Source organism: Canis lupus, chromosome 14, assembly GCF_003254725.2.
Source record: "Canis lupus dingo isolate Sandy chromosome 14, ASM325472v2, whole genome shotgun sequence".
Taxonomy (NCBI): domain Eukaryota; kingdom Metazoa; phylum Chordata; class Mammalia; order Carnivora; family Canidae; genus Canis; species Canis lupus.
Window position 1 is genome coordinate 23055191 of NC_064256.1, and position 16742 is coordinate 23071932.

The window sequence follows — 16742 nt, forward strand, 5'->3', positions numbered from 1 at the left end:
TAGATGTTTATAAAATATAAATACAAAATAAAGGAAGTTCTTGAATATAGATGTTATGGAATTAGTTACGCCTTCAAAACCTAGAGCTGAGCAAGACTTGGGAAGAAGGGATTGATAAAGTCAGAAATGGAATTAATCAAATGTATGTGACTAATTCTAGGAAATATTACATTAAAGTCTAACACAAATGTCTAAGTGTTAAGGACTCCTTGCCTGTGCTGCTTCGTTCAGGAAAAGCTTTCAGTTTAGTTGCAAAAGGACGTGGTTTAAAGTTCTAGCTCTGCTGTTTAGCAGCCACATAGACTTAGGCCAATACTTAATCTACTTTACTTCGATCCTTTCACTTACACATTGCCATTACTTAAGTGTACTGGACAAGGTGATGGAGATTATAGGAGATAGGGTACATACATAAGGCAATTTGGTAATAACGACTGACACAGAAGGAATTTAATAAATGTTAGGGGTGTTTTAGTTGCTCCCCTTGCCTTCCTTGTTTCTAGTCATAGGTAGGACAACTCAGTCTGGCTGCTGGGGTGGTGATCTGCCCCACACAGCTCTCTCACCCCAGGAATAGTTCATAGAGGGCAGATCTTAGAATGGTATTGCCAGCTCACCAGGATACATTTTTGCACTGCTGTGTGTGTTTTTCAATGATAGGAAAAAATGTCATGGGATAAAGATAATTAGGTCATACATTAGAGCATCTTTTCGTGCATGGAGTGATTTCTTAAAGATGTATGGTTAGACTGATCTTACATACCTGGTGGAATTAGACTACTAGTGTCAGCAGTAGTATTGGTCATACAAGGGAATCCCAGGACTTGTATTGTAAAATTGGAACCTTATTCTCACGAAAAAGCATCTTGAGGAAAGAGTCAAGGTGGTGGTCAGATTGATGGAGTGATGGGCATGAGGGTGACCGGTACTTTTGTAATAATTTTAGAGTTGTTTCAGATGGATATTTATAGTAAACCATTCTTTGCTGCCATTCTGAGTTCTTTCATTCTGTGTTGACTTCCTTTCTCTTACTCCTGGTCTGTTTCTTCCATGTCTGGAAGTTTCTTGACTCACGGAATCCATGTTATCCTTCCTTTTCTAATGTTTACAGTGTTCTAAGGGAAGGGATTATAATATGCATTGCCAATCAGTCACGCTAGCAACAAACAGATGCAGCCTGTATGTAGTTTAAATTAGAAGTTTTAAGTCATGAAAAACTTAAATGCTTTACTTAATTACTTAAGTTATAAATTCTGTACCAAATACTTGAATTAAAGAAAAAGATTCTTGTACCACACCTGAGTTTGGTCTGGCTTTTATTTATTTTTATTTTTTTATTTTTTTGAAGATTTTTATTTATTTCAAAGAGAGAGCATGTGAGTGGGGAGGGGCAGGGGGAGAGGGAGAAAGAATCTGAAGCAGCCTCTGTACTGATCATGGAGCCGGACATGATGCCACATGCTTAATTAAGATCATGACCTGAGCCGAAACCAAGAGACAGATGTTTAAGTGACTGAACCCTCCAGATGCCCCTTGGTCTGCTTTTATAACAACATATTTAGACTTTGGGGGCTTGAACCTGACTTATCAGAACCACTTTTATAATTTCCATGTTCCATTTCTGTTTTGTGGCCAGACATGAGAAAGTATTGGAAATTTGAGTCCTTTTATTAGAAGGCTTTTCTATATATGTTAGAGCAGGAAACTCTTTCCAAAGGGCTTTTTTTTCTCTGTGTTCACAAAACTCCTTGATGTAGCACCCTAATGGCATGTGACACAGTGAACTAAGCAAGCTATGTGGCCACATCTCCCTCCAAGCAGGAAGCAAAACTACAGTCCTTTGTCTCCATAAGGCAGAGAGCCAGTGAACAACCCTTATGTTTCCATGGTTCTCATTTGTGGTCATCACATCCCCAGCTCTCCTCATTGTAGGCACAATAACCCACCCCTCCCCCAGAGCTGTAGCCCACACTGCCCATTCACATTCGAAGTCCAGTATCTCCATCAGGTCCAAGTGTGCCATCTCTTGGTCTGGAGACGGTGTGAATTAAAAAGACCCATCGCCTCCATCCCCTCCTACTCTGGGGGAACTGGAAACCATACTGCCCAAACCACTCTCATTCAGAAAGAGGATGAATTGGAGGTATTCAGTAGTTATGGAGTGGTAGTGATCCTGAAATGGAACTGAGCAGGGTTTTGGGGGGACCCCCACCTTGGGTTGGAGGAAGCCCATTAATTATGCCCAAATTCTTTTTCCTGGGAGAGGCCCCCCAGTCCTTGTCCTCCATGCCCATTGGCTCCAGCCTCTTGGAGTTTCTTCCTTTTCTAGTAACTTCCTTGGCTACCACTGAAGTGGGCACTGAGCAGTTTTTGGGGTCTGAGCAGTTCTCTCTGGCAAGTTCCTGTCTGTAGGGCTGTTCTAAATATCCACTAGTCATAGTCTTCCTTAAAAAAAAAAATTATTTGGGGGGTGAGGGGAAAGGGGCAGAGGGAGAGGGAAAGAGAGGATCTCAAGCAGACTCTGCACTGAGTGAAAGCCTGGAGTGGGGCTCAATCCTGTAACCCTGAGGTCATGACCTGAGCTAAAATCAAGAGCTGGCTGCTTAATCGGCTGACCCATACAGGTGCCTGGGTCTTTTTTTTAATCCAGATTGGTAGTAGTCATTTTGGCCATATAGCTCTCAAACATTTTGTTGGCTTCTTAGCTGTTTGATTATAATTAGCTTCATGTGTCAAAGGCCAGACCTACAATTTTTGCTAGAGATCTCTCAGATTTGCTACATTCCTCAGCTTTTCCACCCCACAGGTGCCCTCTATTTCCTTATTTACTTGGGGGTACCTTTTCTTTGCCAGGTTTCAGCTGAAGACTACCTTCTTCTTCTGTTTTTTCCTGAACCATTTTACCCCAAGTGAAGGAATTGACTACATGCCACATTGATCCGGGCTGAAGTCTTAATATCAGGTGTTAATGGTTGTACTCTTGATTTGATGCTTACTTGAGGTTGAGTTTTAATCAGCTGTTGTTTCTTCAGAGGCTTCTCCGTTTCATTGGGTTGAGAAGTTAGTTGCCTTTTCCAGTCTTTCAAGTCTTTAAATCTGAGCTCTATTTTTGTCCATTCTTGCTTGTACACCAACCAGTTCTCTGATACCATTTCCTTCTTGCAGGGGGTTCTGTTCATCTTACTCCGCAAAAGCATCTAATCTCATTTCTCACCAATCCTATCCTGTATGGCCCATGTTTCCTTGTGCTTTGCCCAGAATGCCGAACTATTTCCAGACCTTTCTTTTGGACCCATCACTGTATCCTCTTAAGTGTTTTCTTTGAGGATTTTAGAGGCTGTTCCTTTTCCTTTACTGAACTATTTTCTTGATCACATGCCTTGTGTTATTCTCCAGTTTTTATTCCTTTAAAAGTAAAAGCAGCTAGATATGTTTTCTAATCAACAGATAAGCTCCATTACTGTCCCCACAGGTCCACAGCTCAGGGCAGGTCGACTTCCACAAACCCCAGTACAGTTCTCAGTTTCCAGAAGGCTTTTGCTCAGATAAAATCTTTACCCTCCCTGCTTGATTTTCTGGTATGGGTAGAATATATGAAACATAAAATGCGGAGCGCTTGCTGCTACCAGGACTTATGTTGCTTTGCTTATGGGGACTGTCCTCAGATGTGAGGTGTCCTCCCAGGTTCCCTCCAAATTCCTTCTCAGTTCTTTTCTAGGAATTGTTGTCCTTCCTGAATGTACAAAGATGGGAGGAGAAAGAGGAAAGTGGGGTGTGTGTGTTGGGGCACACAATCTTACCAACACAAAGATCTGCATTGATGGGCATTTAAAGTTGGTTGCAATGGATACAGTTGGTCCTTGAGTGTGTGAATCAGGTAACCAACTGCAGAGGATATTTCAAGTGCCTTCCTTTCTTTTTTCAGGTGGCCTCAGTTTTATTTATTTATTTATTTTTATTTTTTAAACATTTATTTATTCATGAGAGACACACACAGAGAGAGGCAGAGACACAGGCAGAGGGAGAAGCAGGCTCCATGCAGGGAGCCCGACGTGGGACTCGATCCCCGGTCTCCAGGATCATGCCCTGGGCTGAAGGTGGCGCTAAACCACTGAGACACCTGGGCTGCCCATGGCCTCAGTTTTAAAATGCTTAAGCTGGTTATGACACGGCAGGAAACCTGGACAAATTTTTATTTTGTTTTGTTTTTCCTCTCCTCAATCGAGTGTCCTCTATTTATAGTTAGTGAGATCCTTACATATTCAGGTGTGATCTTTTGATTTTAGTTTTACATGTATAATTCTTTGGGTTATTTCCTGCATGTTTAGTTTTACATGTATAATTCTTTGGGTTATTTCCTGCATGTTCAGATGTTACATGGTTCAAGGCATACATGATTTTGTCCTAGAAGTCCATGCCCCTTAATTTCTGGGTTCTCTTCTGACACCTGGAGAGGGCTTATGTTTTTAGGTCTGGTAATAGAATTCCTAAAAGTAATTATTGTGATATCTCTATGTTTGGCTTTTTATTAAAAAGTGTAAGAGTTAAAAAAAAAAGTGTAAGAGTTTTACACTTTCATCTGACCTTGACATTATATAGTGTTTCTGTTTCAGACAGCGGCGATGTTTCACTTCTTCAGAAAATCTCCGGAATCTAAAAAGCCCTCTGTACCAGACACAGAAGCAGATGGATTTGTCCTTTTAGGTGAGTCTTTTTGAGAAACAAAATCCTAATTGGTTAAATTACTTTTACTTTAAAAGATTGCTTGAAACTTATGTGATGAATTTTAAAAATTATTTCCTACTAATTCCAGAATTCATTTATGTATATGAAATCTATAAAAATAGGGATTGCCTGGGTGACTCTGCAGTTAAGCGTCTGCCTTTGGCTCAGGTGACGATCCTGGAGTCCTGGGATTGAGTCCCACATCTGGCTCCCTGCATGGAGCCTGCTTCTCCCTCTGCCTGTGTCTCTGCCTCTGTCTCTCTGTGTGTCTCTAATGAATAAATAAAATCTTTAAAAAAAAAGAAATCTATAAAAATATCTATAAAAATAAAGGTCATCAATCACTTAAAATATTATCATCAAGTCATATACTTCTTATATATTACTTTGGCTGTATACTTTAAATATATAAAGTCATCCCTTTTTTTCCCATATATGTTAAATGGTCAGCCTTTTTAATTGTGAAAAACCAAATGTCTTGAAGGATCCTTGATAGATTCAAGTTCTGTTTTATAAATAGTACCAAACCTTGTTCTTAAATTAGCATCTGAAATTAAATTAGGCATCCAATAAATAATTTACTGAATAAAGTATACTTTTAAAATATGTTAAATCATGTCTCCTAATGTTTGTTAAGACTGGTTTATTTTCTATTAAAAAATTGATACCGCTAGTATGATAATTTGGTATGATTTACGCTGCTATTATAAATTTTAGAAAAATTTCTTTCAAACAAATACTATGCTTTTTCCAAAGGGAATTCTGAAAAATAACATTTCCTTCATGTTGTTATGTCTTTCCCCTGAAGAAGAGATTTGCAGTTTTTGTATAGTTCTTCCGAGAAATTCTCTCCCCAGAGGGTGGTGAGCCAACACCTAGTGTTCCCACATAGCACGCATCCTCTTCCACTCTGGACTTCCTCCCACCAAATTCAGTTCCTTTCCTGAGAGGATTTACATGAACTTGTAGGTTATTTGTTCCCTGGGATGTTTCTCAGGTATCTTTCTTTCCAGATTCTTGTTTCCTACCTATTATGGTCTTTTTTTTTTTTTTTTTTAAGATTTATTCATTTATTTATGATAGACACACACACACAGAGAGAGAGAGAGAGGCAGAGAGAGAAGCAGGCTCCATGCTGGCAGCCCGACGCAAGACTCGATCCCAGGACTCGAAGATCGTGCCCTGGGCCAAAGGCAGCCACCAAACCACCGAGCCACCCAGGGATCCCCCCTCTTATGGTCTCTATCTTAGTCCAGTCAGATGGGGTTCCCCTAGCACTGGCAAATGCTCTATATGTCTTGAAACATGGAGGATGGCTTCTTGGATTTAAGAGTGATCCTGAATTTTTTTTTTTGGCTCTCTCAGAGCTAGAGTTCATACCATGCCTCTTTCCCAACACTTTTAGAAGTATAAATGGGCAGGTCTCTGCCTCTTCAGCCCTTCTCTTTGGGATCTGGTCTCTCACAGAAAGGACACAAGGGTTTCACCCATCTGGCCCTCTTCCATTTCTAGGCCTTAATCTCTGGGAGAGCAGATTAAGAGTTTTCTTGTGGCTAAACATTACCTTAGAATATCCCATCTTTTCCACAGTCAAGTTCTGGCAGGCCAGAATATGCAGTGCTGGCAAATTCCCTTTCCCTTTTGGCAGTTTTTCTGAATCTGCGTCATATGTTCTGGGACAGGGGCAATAACTCGGGTGGTCAGAGTTGTTTTCTCTCTGCCCAGATCCCCTACACCTGAGGCAAAATAGTGAGGCATTGTTTGACCAGGGCTGGTGGTTTTTCTGGAGAACTTTCTCATGGGTATAAATGGGAGTGCCTTGCACACGACTGCTTATCTGGCCCTTCTTGCCATGTCAGGTATTTGTGCTGTGGCTTCCAGGTCAGAAGTGACTGCATCAGTCCCAACTTCTGTTCCTTGAAAGCTGCCGGTGCTGCCCCCTCTTACCTCCTGGAATAGCCTCACTAACTGAACCTCAGTGATGCCGCTGGTCTGCTTCTTTAGGCCCTTTCATAAGAAACTCTTCTCTCAGAAATTTGCTTCAACAAAGCCTGGTTTTCCAAACTGTGTTCTGTATTCCTCTGTAGTCTTCACATATATACAGAGAACTTGGCTGTTTTCTGTTGTTTCATGACTAGAAATAAACATTATTCTTTTTGTAACCAAATAGCCATCAAAGGATTGTGAGTTTATGTCCAGACATCTTTGAGAGCACATGTGACTTTTAATGCTGGCCCTCAAAAACTCTTTATACGTCTTCTTCACCTCTCTGGCTCTGTGGCTTGCCACTTTGCAGCATATCAGGGGTGAGCTTTAATCACAGCTGAAAACGCTCCAGCTATTGCTTTTTCTAAAATCTCCAAGTGTCTGGTAGCTCGAAACATGTAGGTGCTTCACTTATAGTGAGCTAGACCAACGGGGCCCAGTTTCTGGGGTAGTTTGCCACAGCAGGTGAAACTTATTTGCTGTGGACCTTTTTCTCTTCTAGAAGAGGCTCTGGTTTAAACAGTGCTCTTTAGCTGAGTCTCAGAAGTCACAGAAACTTTCCTATTTGTTAACTCATGAGGAAACTTCCAGCACTTTATTACTCTAATCTGCTTTCATGTTCTAGCTGTGCCATCCGATCTGCCTAAGCTCTTCCCCAAAGCTGATATGCTGTACTCTAAGGGCATTTTCCCAGGACCATGGGGGACTGAGTTGGGTAGGTTCTGTTCCTGCGCTGTACCTCACCTGCAACATTGGTGTCCCTGGCAGTCATGAGGAGGCCTCACGACCCTTGTAGTTCCAGGACAGCGGTGTGTTTTGAAATGCAGCTGGTGGTAGGCCCGCTTTCAAATGTTCCAAGCCAGATGAGTCCCCCACATGTCTGTTCGGCTCTCTCATCCTTCAGCTGCCATGAGTGTCCATGCTTGTCTGTGGTTAGCCCTATTTCCATCCAGGTAAAAAGCTCTACCCCTTCACCACTTGGCATGAAAAATCCCTGCGTCTCCCTACCATTCTGTGAGCTTAGTCACTCTCTTGAAGTTGTGATAGCAGTCAGCCTCAGCATTGGCTCTCTCTTCCTGTGTCGTCTTTCTCTTTTCATCCGTCACAACACCTCCCTTCTTCCTCAGGAACACCTCAGAGGCACTGCAGTGAGGTGCGGGTAAGAATCCTGACTCGAGCCAGACACGTTGGCTCTGTATCGTGGCTCTACAGCTCGCCAGAGCCTCCATGAGAGGGGAGGCTGAACTTCTCCCCCTCCTCCTCAGGCCTCTGCGTAGGCCTGAGAAGCACATACACATAGGTCGTGTTAACAGCATAGAACGTACAGGTTTTTACAGGTACATGGGAGCCCCCCTAGGGAAATGAAAACCCAAACAAGTGGCCAAACCTGTGTGCTTATATACGAGGTTGAACAAAGAGGCCATTGTGGAAAAGAGAAGTGTGTGGGGAGACTAATGGAAGATAAGAGTTATTGTGACAGGGTCTGTTTGTATGAAGTTCTCTTGGCCTCGACTCTCCCCCTCCAGTGATAGGAATGTTTCTTCCCTCCTGGCATCTTCTATAGGGGGTTTTATCTCCTGCTTTCAGGAAGGAAGTGGGGTCAGAATGCCCTTCTTGCACCTACTGTTTTTCAAGTGCCTTGAGCTCAGAATAATCCTGATGCCAAGGTGGCATGTTTTGGGGTGGTATGTTTGCCACCCCTCACCATTTTGAGCAAGTTATATAACCTCCAGGGGTGGCAGGGCATTTAGAAAATGAGCATGATAATAGTGCCAGCCCATAGAGTTATTGAGAAGATTAAGTGGGTTAACATGCGTAAGGTGCTTAGAACAACCCTGTCAGTGAAATGGTAATATTATGTCCACTTATAGGTGAGGACTTAACTTTTCTGAGTTCCTCCAGCTAGCATATAGCTGATCTGGAATTACAGTCCAAGCAATCTAACTTTGGAACATAATCCTCTTAACCACTAAGCTACCCATTTTTTTAAAATGTCATAATATTTTAAATTTTAAGACATTTTAAGCTCTTTAAAAAATTTTGACATTGTGTTCCTTATTGTTTTAAAGAGCAAGTATTGTGTTTCTTTGTTTTTATTTTTTAACTAAAAGAGTTGGTTGTTGTTCATAAAGTTGGGCTTTAATTTTGGCTACCTCAAACTTTTCAGTATGTAATATTTTAAATATTTTTAAGTATTGCAGACAACTATAATCTCCTTAATGAGGTTGAGGTTGGAAGATGGTATACATATTTAGTTAGTAAAAAATGCTCTGACAGGGACTTAATTGATTTGACTAGTAAAAGTCAGGACAGATTATTAGGAATATAGTAGGCTGTCTTTAAAAATAGAATGGTAACCTCTTTTTTTAAAGCTGATTTGTTCTGCTAAGTTGTTCTATTTTATCATGTGATTGCATACTGACAAATGTAATACCTACTTTAGTCTCAGCGCATACTGTGTAAAATATTTTGGAAAATGCCAAATAGGGATCCCTGGGTGGTGCAGCGGTTTAGTGCCTGCCTTTGGCCCAGGGTGCGATCCTGGAGACCCGGGATCGAATCCCACGTCAGGCTCCCTGTGCATGGAGCCTGCTTCTCCCTCTGCCTATGTCTCTGCCTCTCTCTCTCTCTCTCTCTGTGTGTGACTATCATAAATAAATTTAAAAAAAATCAAAAAAAAAAAAAAAAAAGAAAATGCCAAATAGGTCAAATGGTAGATATGAAATGCCCTTATTAACATGCCCCATACTTGCACACATATATTTTGGTTATCATATATCCACATAACTTTCTTTGTCCGCACATACAATAGATACATTGCTGGAAAATAAATGTGTATGGTGGACTTTGTGTATTTCGGAAGTGATATAACTAAGTAAAGATTTAGAAACAATTATATTTATGGCAACAACTGCCTCTTAGTACAGATTCTACAGAATTTGTTAGATTATCTTTGTATGTGGTCTTTATAACCTGTTGCTAAAATTATGTTGTTAAAGGTATAAAAATTATCTCTCTTCCTACTTGAGAACTTTTATCCTAGGCAGGCCTTCCTGCTTAACACAAATTGGCTTTAGGTCATAAAGATTAGATGGCATCGCTGAGTTGCTAAAGTCAACACCCTGTGACTTGAAATTGAGGATCCAGGCAAAGCTAAGGCATTTTGTTGATAATAGGAATATCTGGGCTGTTCCTATACAATTAGCTCACTTTTAGACAGAAAGCTTTTTCCCTGTTAAGGTTCCTAAAGCTTTAGCCTTTGTGAAATGTCGAGTGTGCTGAGTAAGAATAAGGGGGAAAAAAAGCCTCATAGAAAAACATCCTTTCCCTTGTAACCAGTTCCTATTCACATAGGAAGGTAATAGCTATTCGTTCATTCAGTAATGATGTTGAAGTAATCCTCCAGGGTACTCATTTTACACAAAAACAAATTGTAGTTTTCATTTGCATCACTGGGTGGCGATTTTTCTTAGTTTTATACTACTGTTTAAAACCCCAGCAAGCGTGGTACTATTTGTAATTACCAGGGTTTTCTCGTGTTATGACATGTTTAATTGTACTTTTAAGACGTTATCTTTAAGTTGATTACAAATTTACTACTGTACTGTGCAACCTCATAGTTATTTTAAATTAAGGAAAAGGGTATCTGTTGCCTAGATGTTGGCATATAATTCCTTCCAAAACTAAGACAATGGCATGAATTAGCTTATTATGTTATGGCAAAAAGAAGGAAAAATAACAGCAACACCCCCCCCCCCAATATAAGATGAAAAAGAATAATTTAGATTACAGATGTTATGTTTGCTGACATTGCTGTCCTACTGAGTAGGACTTTGGAGCAGGTGGAGAGAAATCGGGCAAGGACAGCCCCTGAGATGGAAGGGCAGAGGTTATGGTACAACTATCATTCATCATGGTTTTCAGAATATTCAGGTGCTTCTGAAAGTGGGGGGCATGAGGACCCATAGTTTCCATCAGGCTAATTATTTTGTAAAACTGAATCGAGACACACGATTTAGCACTTCAGCAGCTTGGATTTCATCTTTTAAGGGTCGATATTGAAATATGTTACTTAGTCTCACTTTCTGTGTTCTGGTTGAAATGATAAATCAGATTTTGAAACGTAATGGGTTATTTTGAAGGTTGACTCCTATGGAATTCCTCTTCCTCAGAATCATTCAAACCATGTATACACACTAAAGTTAAACTATTCCATCTTTTTCTAAAGATTTTATTTACTTATTCATGAGAGACAGAGGCAGAGGGAGAAGCAGGCTCACTTAGTCTACTTTAGTCTCAGCGCATACTGTGTAAATATTTTACACAGGACCCTGGGAACACACCCTGAGCTGAAGACAGATGCTCAACCACTGAGTACCCAGGCATTCCAAACTATTCCATTTTTATATGGAATTTTTGGATAATCTCTCTGTGCTCCTTCTTTTATTTAAAAGTGGAAATGTAACTGTATACAGTAAAAATTTATATTCCATGGGATGTGGGACAATAAGTCACTTTGAATCTCTCTGGGACTGAAGGCTTTAATTAAAACAACAAAGACAAAATTGAAACAGATTTTTAGCATGTGCTTCCTATTTTTATTCCCTGTTCTTTTTTTTTTTTTTTTTAATTTATTTATTTATGATAGTCACAGAGAGAGAGAGAGGCACAGAGACACAGGCAGAGGGAGAAGCAGGCTCCATGCACCGGGAGCCCGACGTGGGATTCGATCCCGGGTCTCCAGGATCGCGCCCTGGGCCAAAGGCAGGCGCCAAACCGCTGCGCCACCCAGGGATCCCTTATTCCCTGTTCTTACAACAGAAGTATACCAAATCATTTACAAAAATCGAGTGTGGATTAAAAAAACAACTGACCCTATTAATATCTCTTTACCCATGTATTGTGATACCCCAAAAAACTCAAATTATGGTTACTTTACTTGGCAATCTTTGTATTTTTACTCTGACCTTCCAATTCTAAAACAAGTTTCAACTAACTTCATTATGCACTTGTGCATTTCCCCATTAAGAAATGTGGAGTTTGATGTCTAATGGATAACAGAACTTTCATGTTCATTGGTTCCTAATTCTGGTTCACCCTGTTCACCTACTGACACTTTGGAGTTAGAAGTGTTCAGGCAAGGCTGTCCTGGGTAAGGTGTACCCCCGTCTCAGTTCTTTGCATGGATTAGAAGGAACACCATGGGGCAAAGGAGAGGTGTGGACCATACTGAGAAGCAGAACTGAGCCCTCTGTTTCATACAATTAATTGTGAGAAAGTCATTCATTCGTACTGGGGCTCAGTATGTCAATCGGATGGTCTGTTTCTCTGCCTCCTTGATTTGAACCCTACTGTGCATTAGGGAGCACTTTGAAAAGATAATGGTGCTGGGGCCTCCAGAATCCCTGCATTCTGGTTAGACAGGCCTGGGGTTTGGCCCAGACAGGAGTTTTTTTGTTTGTTTGTTTGTTTGTTTGTTTTTTTCAGCATTTCCAGACACTACTAGTGTGCACGTAGGGCCGAGAACCACTGATACTTATTCTCTGTAATTTAGTGCTCTTACACCATCAAACACTTTGAAAAGGACCTCATAAAAATACAGGCTTACGGTTTCTCTTCCACTGTAGTTTGAACCATAAACAAACAAAAAGCAAATAAAACCACAACACTTCTAGGTTAAGCACACTTCCTTTCAAACATTAAATAGGTAAAGAAGCAGAAAGCTTCAAGTTTCTTAAAGTCATATATTTGGAATCTAAAATTTTTTTTTTTTAAATCAGTGGAGCAATTGAGAAGCATTTTATTAACCTAATTATACAGATGTGAATTCCACATGGCCTATAACTCTTTTGGTCTTTAGCCATAGCACATCTATTTGACAGATTAACACCTGTAATCTCTTTAGAACAACTCCAAGGAACTTTTTCTTTGAACTGAAGCCTTCAGGCAGCCATATTTGTAGTATAGCCATTTGGGGGTCATTGGCTGGTTTCCCCTGGTGCTGTTTCCCTGAGGGTACTTATTTAGTATGACGCTAGTAGGGAAACAGCTTAAGCACTCACACCGTATTCCATAAATGAGTTTCCTCTGGCATTTCCTTAGAGGCTTTCAGCATGCTTATATCTTCCACATTTAAGACTATTTAACTGAAAAATTGTGATAGTAGCTTTTATATTTGAACTTAAAAGTTTATCTTTCATTCAGTTGAGGAAATAATGAGAATGAGAATCACAGTAAAATGCACACTATGAACATTATACTTTGTACTGGTAATTCAGATAGGGTTGGAAGACCTGAGTGTTTGTTTTCTGGTAATTTTCATAATATGACAGTATTATTTCATATTTTAGTGGTTGTCTTACTCAGCATCTATTTTTTTTCCTTTGAACGCAACCAAAGCATGTTAAAAGGGAAGGATTATTGCTAAGGGTAAAACATTGATCTACATAAATGTGAATTTCTGAAAAATGTATCTTCTTCCTTTGTTACATCCTGATAGAATTATGGTGTTACCTCAGAATAGCATTATGTAATAAACTAAGCCAGAAGGAAAACATCTTATATTTGTGTGATGGAGTCCTCTTATAGTAGTGATCATTAATTGAATACTCTTGAGCACCTCCTCTGTCACGGATGCTTTGCTCCTTATTAAGAATGCTGCAGATTCCTAGGCCTACCCATACCCAGTGAAACAGAATCTTTGGAGCTAGCCTAAGAATCAGCATTTTAAAAAAGCAATGCATGTGACTTTTCTATGACAAAAGAGACAAGAATATACAATGGGGAAAAGACAAGTCTCTTCAGTATATGGTGCTAGGAAAACTGGACAGCAACATGCAAAAAAACAAAAGTGGACCACTTTCTAACACCATACACAAAAGTAAACTCAAAATAAATTAAAGATCTAAATGTGAGACCTGAAACTACAAAACTCCTAGAAGAGAACACAGGAAGTAATTTCTCTGACATCAGCTGTAGCAGCTTCTTTCTAGATACATCTTTCTCAGGCAGGGGAAACAAAGCAATAATAAACTTAGGACTATACCAAGTAAAAAGTTTTGGACAGCAAAGGAAACTCTCAACAAAACAAAAAGGTAATCTACTGAATGGAAGAAGATGTTTCCAAATGATATATTTGAAAAGGCGTTAATATTCAAAATATACAAAGAACTTATATAACCCAACACCAAAAAAATCAATCCAATTGAAAAATGGGCAGAGGACCTGAATAGACATTTTTTTCAAAGAAGCCATACAGGTGGCCAACAGACACATGAAAAGATGCTCCTACTAATAAGGGAAACGCAAATCAAATCCACAATGACATATCACTTTACACCTGTCAGAATGGCTGAGATCAAAAAGACAAGAAATAACAAGTGTTGGCGAGGATGTAGAGGAAAAGGAACCCTTGTGCACTGTTGGTGGGAATGCAAACTGGTGCAGCCACTGTGGAAAACAGTGTGGAGGTTCCTCAAAAAATTAAAAATAGAATGTGACCATATCCAAAGAATAGGAAAACACTAATTCAAAGGGATATATGCACCTCTAGCTTTATTGCAGCATTTTTTACATAGTCAAATTATGGAAGCAGCTCATGTCCATTGATAAAGAAAATGTGGGGTACACACACACAATGTGTGTAAAATGAAAACTTGCCATTTGCAACATATGAATGGATCAAGAGGGTATAATGCTAAGTGAAATCAGTCAGAGAAAGACAAATACCGTTTGATCTCACTCGTATGTGAAATTAAGAAACAAAGCAAACAAGGGGTATCTGGGTGGCTCAGTTGGTTAAGCATCTGCCTTTGACTTGGGTCATGATATCAGGGTCCTGGGATCAAGCCCGAGTCAGGTTTCCTGCTCAGTGGGGAGCCTACTTCTCCCTCTCCCTCCACTCCTGTTCTCTCTTTGTCTCTCAAATTTTAAAATCTTTTTTTTTTAATACAAATGAACAAAGAAAACAAACAAACCAAAATTCAGACTCTTAACTATAGAGAAGCAAACTGATGATTATCAGAGGGAAGGTGGGTAGGGGATGAATGAAATAGGTGCAGGGGTTTAAGAGTACATTTATCTTAATGGTCACTAAGTAATACATGGAATTGTTGAATCTCTATTGCACACCTGATACCGATATAATGATGTATGTCAACTATGTTGAAATAAAAAAAAAAAGAATTTCTGCTACACTGTGGTTATCAGTTAAAGTATAAACTGATATCCTACAATTGGTATTTTTTTTTAAGATACTATTTTTTTTTATTCATGAGAGACACACAGAGAGAGGCAGAGACACAGGCAGAGGGAGAAGTAAGCTCCCTGTGGAGAGCCTGATGCGGAACTCGAGTCCAGGACCCCGAGATCACACCCTGAGTCAAAGGTAGACATTCAACCACTGAGCCACCCAGGCATCTCCTAAAATTGATATTTTCATTAAAAAGTCATACTTTTATGATTATATATGCATATATTTTCTTTATGCATACACATATATACATTAGTCATTTTTAATGAGAAGTATTATGTATACTAAAGCCTTACATTACAGTATAAATGACTTAAAGGAGCCATTGTTCAGAATTTTTTTAGTATTCTAACTCAAATAGCTCAGTTCTAAAATTATGTAATAATTTATTTTTATTTCTGGCATCTATTATTTCCTGGTATGCAAGGTGAAAATATGCTTGGCAGCACCAAAGGAAAACGAACTCTTAAAATAGTTTGTTGATGGATTGGTTGAAAGAGCTGATAACTATGATAATCATCCATTGTCCCTGTTGGTCTCCCTATGTTAGGAGTTCTTAGCCATGACGACTTTGGGGGGCTGAGTGGAGTAGTTTGGCCTCCTGAAATTATAGGCAAAATTTTGTATTTGCATTTTTCTGAGAGGAAGGGTCTTTCCATTTCATCAGAATCTCAAGGGTCTGTAACCCTAAGAAGGTTAAAGAATCACTTTCCTAGATGTTGCTATATATACGAATGTTTACCAGCCCCTTGGACTGTGTGAGCTTAGGGAATTTTTATTTTAATGTCAGAGGTAGCATAGTCCTCATCAGAGGTGTGTCACATCTCATTGGCCACCTTTACTACTTTGGCTTCAGAAAATAGAATGAGCAGCTAAAAGAAAATTAGAGAATAATTACTATAATATAAGATAACACAGCAGATGGGATATCTGTAAGGAAGTTACAGCCTAAGTGGCAAGACCTACAAAGATCAAAATTAAGCAACATTGCAAAACAATACAATCAAACATCAAGTATTTATATCATTATGTACAGCTCATTAGTGTGTTGGTGTTTCTCTGTCTTGTCAGTCTGGTATGAGTATGTGTATACTTTTCCAGTGATGCATTCGGGACATGGTATTGCAATTAGTTTTTTTGTTAGAAAAACTAAAAGCAGGCAAATGATAATAGAAATGTACAGATCCCAGACTGTGACTGGAGAACTCTTTTACTTGTTATAGTAAACATATAATTAGTAATGAGTAATGACAGTTTACTCTTGATTTGCTTTTATATGGATCTGTCACCATTCTAACCAGGATGGTTTCTGCTCCCAGGCTTACAGGCCGGCATGTTCTTGGAGAGGATTTCTCACCGGTTTCACTTTGGATCCTGGTCAGTCTGCAGATCTCACATGAAATTCTGTCTCTAGGTCTCTATGATTTCTAGATAGCTCTCTCTTTGATCTTATAGTATACATTTTCTCCTAGCATTTGTTTGCTTCTTAATCACATAGTATCTTGTAGTAGCTCCTCTACCACCATTCTATAATGTTATTTAAACTTTTATTTTTATATGTTTTACTACTTGGATCATAACTTCCTCCTAGGCATCTTGTCTGCTGTGCGTCTTACCTAATACTTCAATGAGTTCCATAAAGCAGATCCTCAATCTACATATTGTCAACAGATTTTGGAATGACTTTGAGATCATTTAGTATTTGGTTAGAAAACTTTTTTTTTTTTTTTTTTTTTGGTAAAGTCTTCTATGAAGGTGTTTTTTTTGTTTAGTGGAAGTG

At 39.4% G+C, this 16742-nt stretch overlaps 1 protein-coding gene across 33 annotated transcripts in view; it reads left to right on the top strand.

Moving 5' to 3' along the window:
- Positions 1-16742, top strand: part of UMAD1 (UBAP1-MVB12-associated (UMA) domain containing 1) — a 360265-nt gene that overhangs the window by 28173 nt on the left and 315350 nt on the right. For 24 of the 33 annotated variants that reach the window (XR_007402009.1, XR_007402010.1, XR_007402012.1 and 21 more), the window contains one exon: positions 4614-4704. Coding sequence is in view for 19 of the 33 variants with exons in the window: in XM_049093626.1 (XP_048949583.1) it covers positions 4614-4704 (91 nt within the window). In the remaining 14 variants the exon portion in view is untranslated. Of the gene's footprint in view, positions 1-4613; positions 4705-11359; positions 11709-16281; positions 16340-16742 lie in introns of those variants that run through there. The other 9 variants (XR_007402017.1, XR_007402013.1, XR_007402016.1 and 6 more) reach the window with 2 other exon arrangements.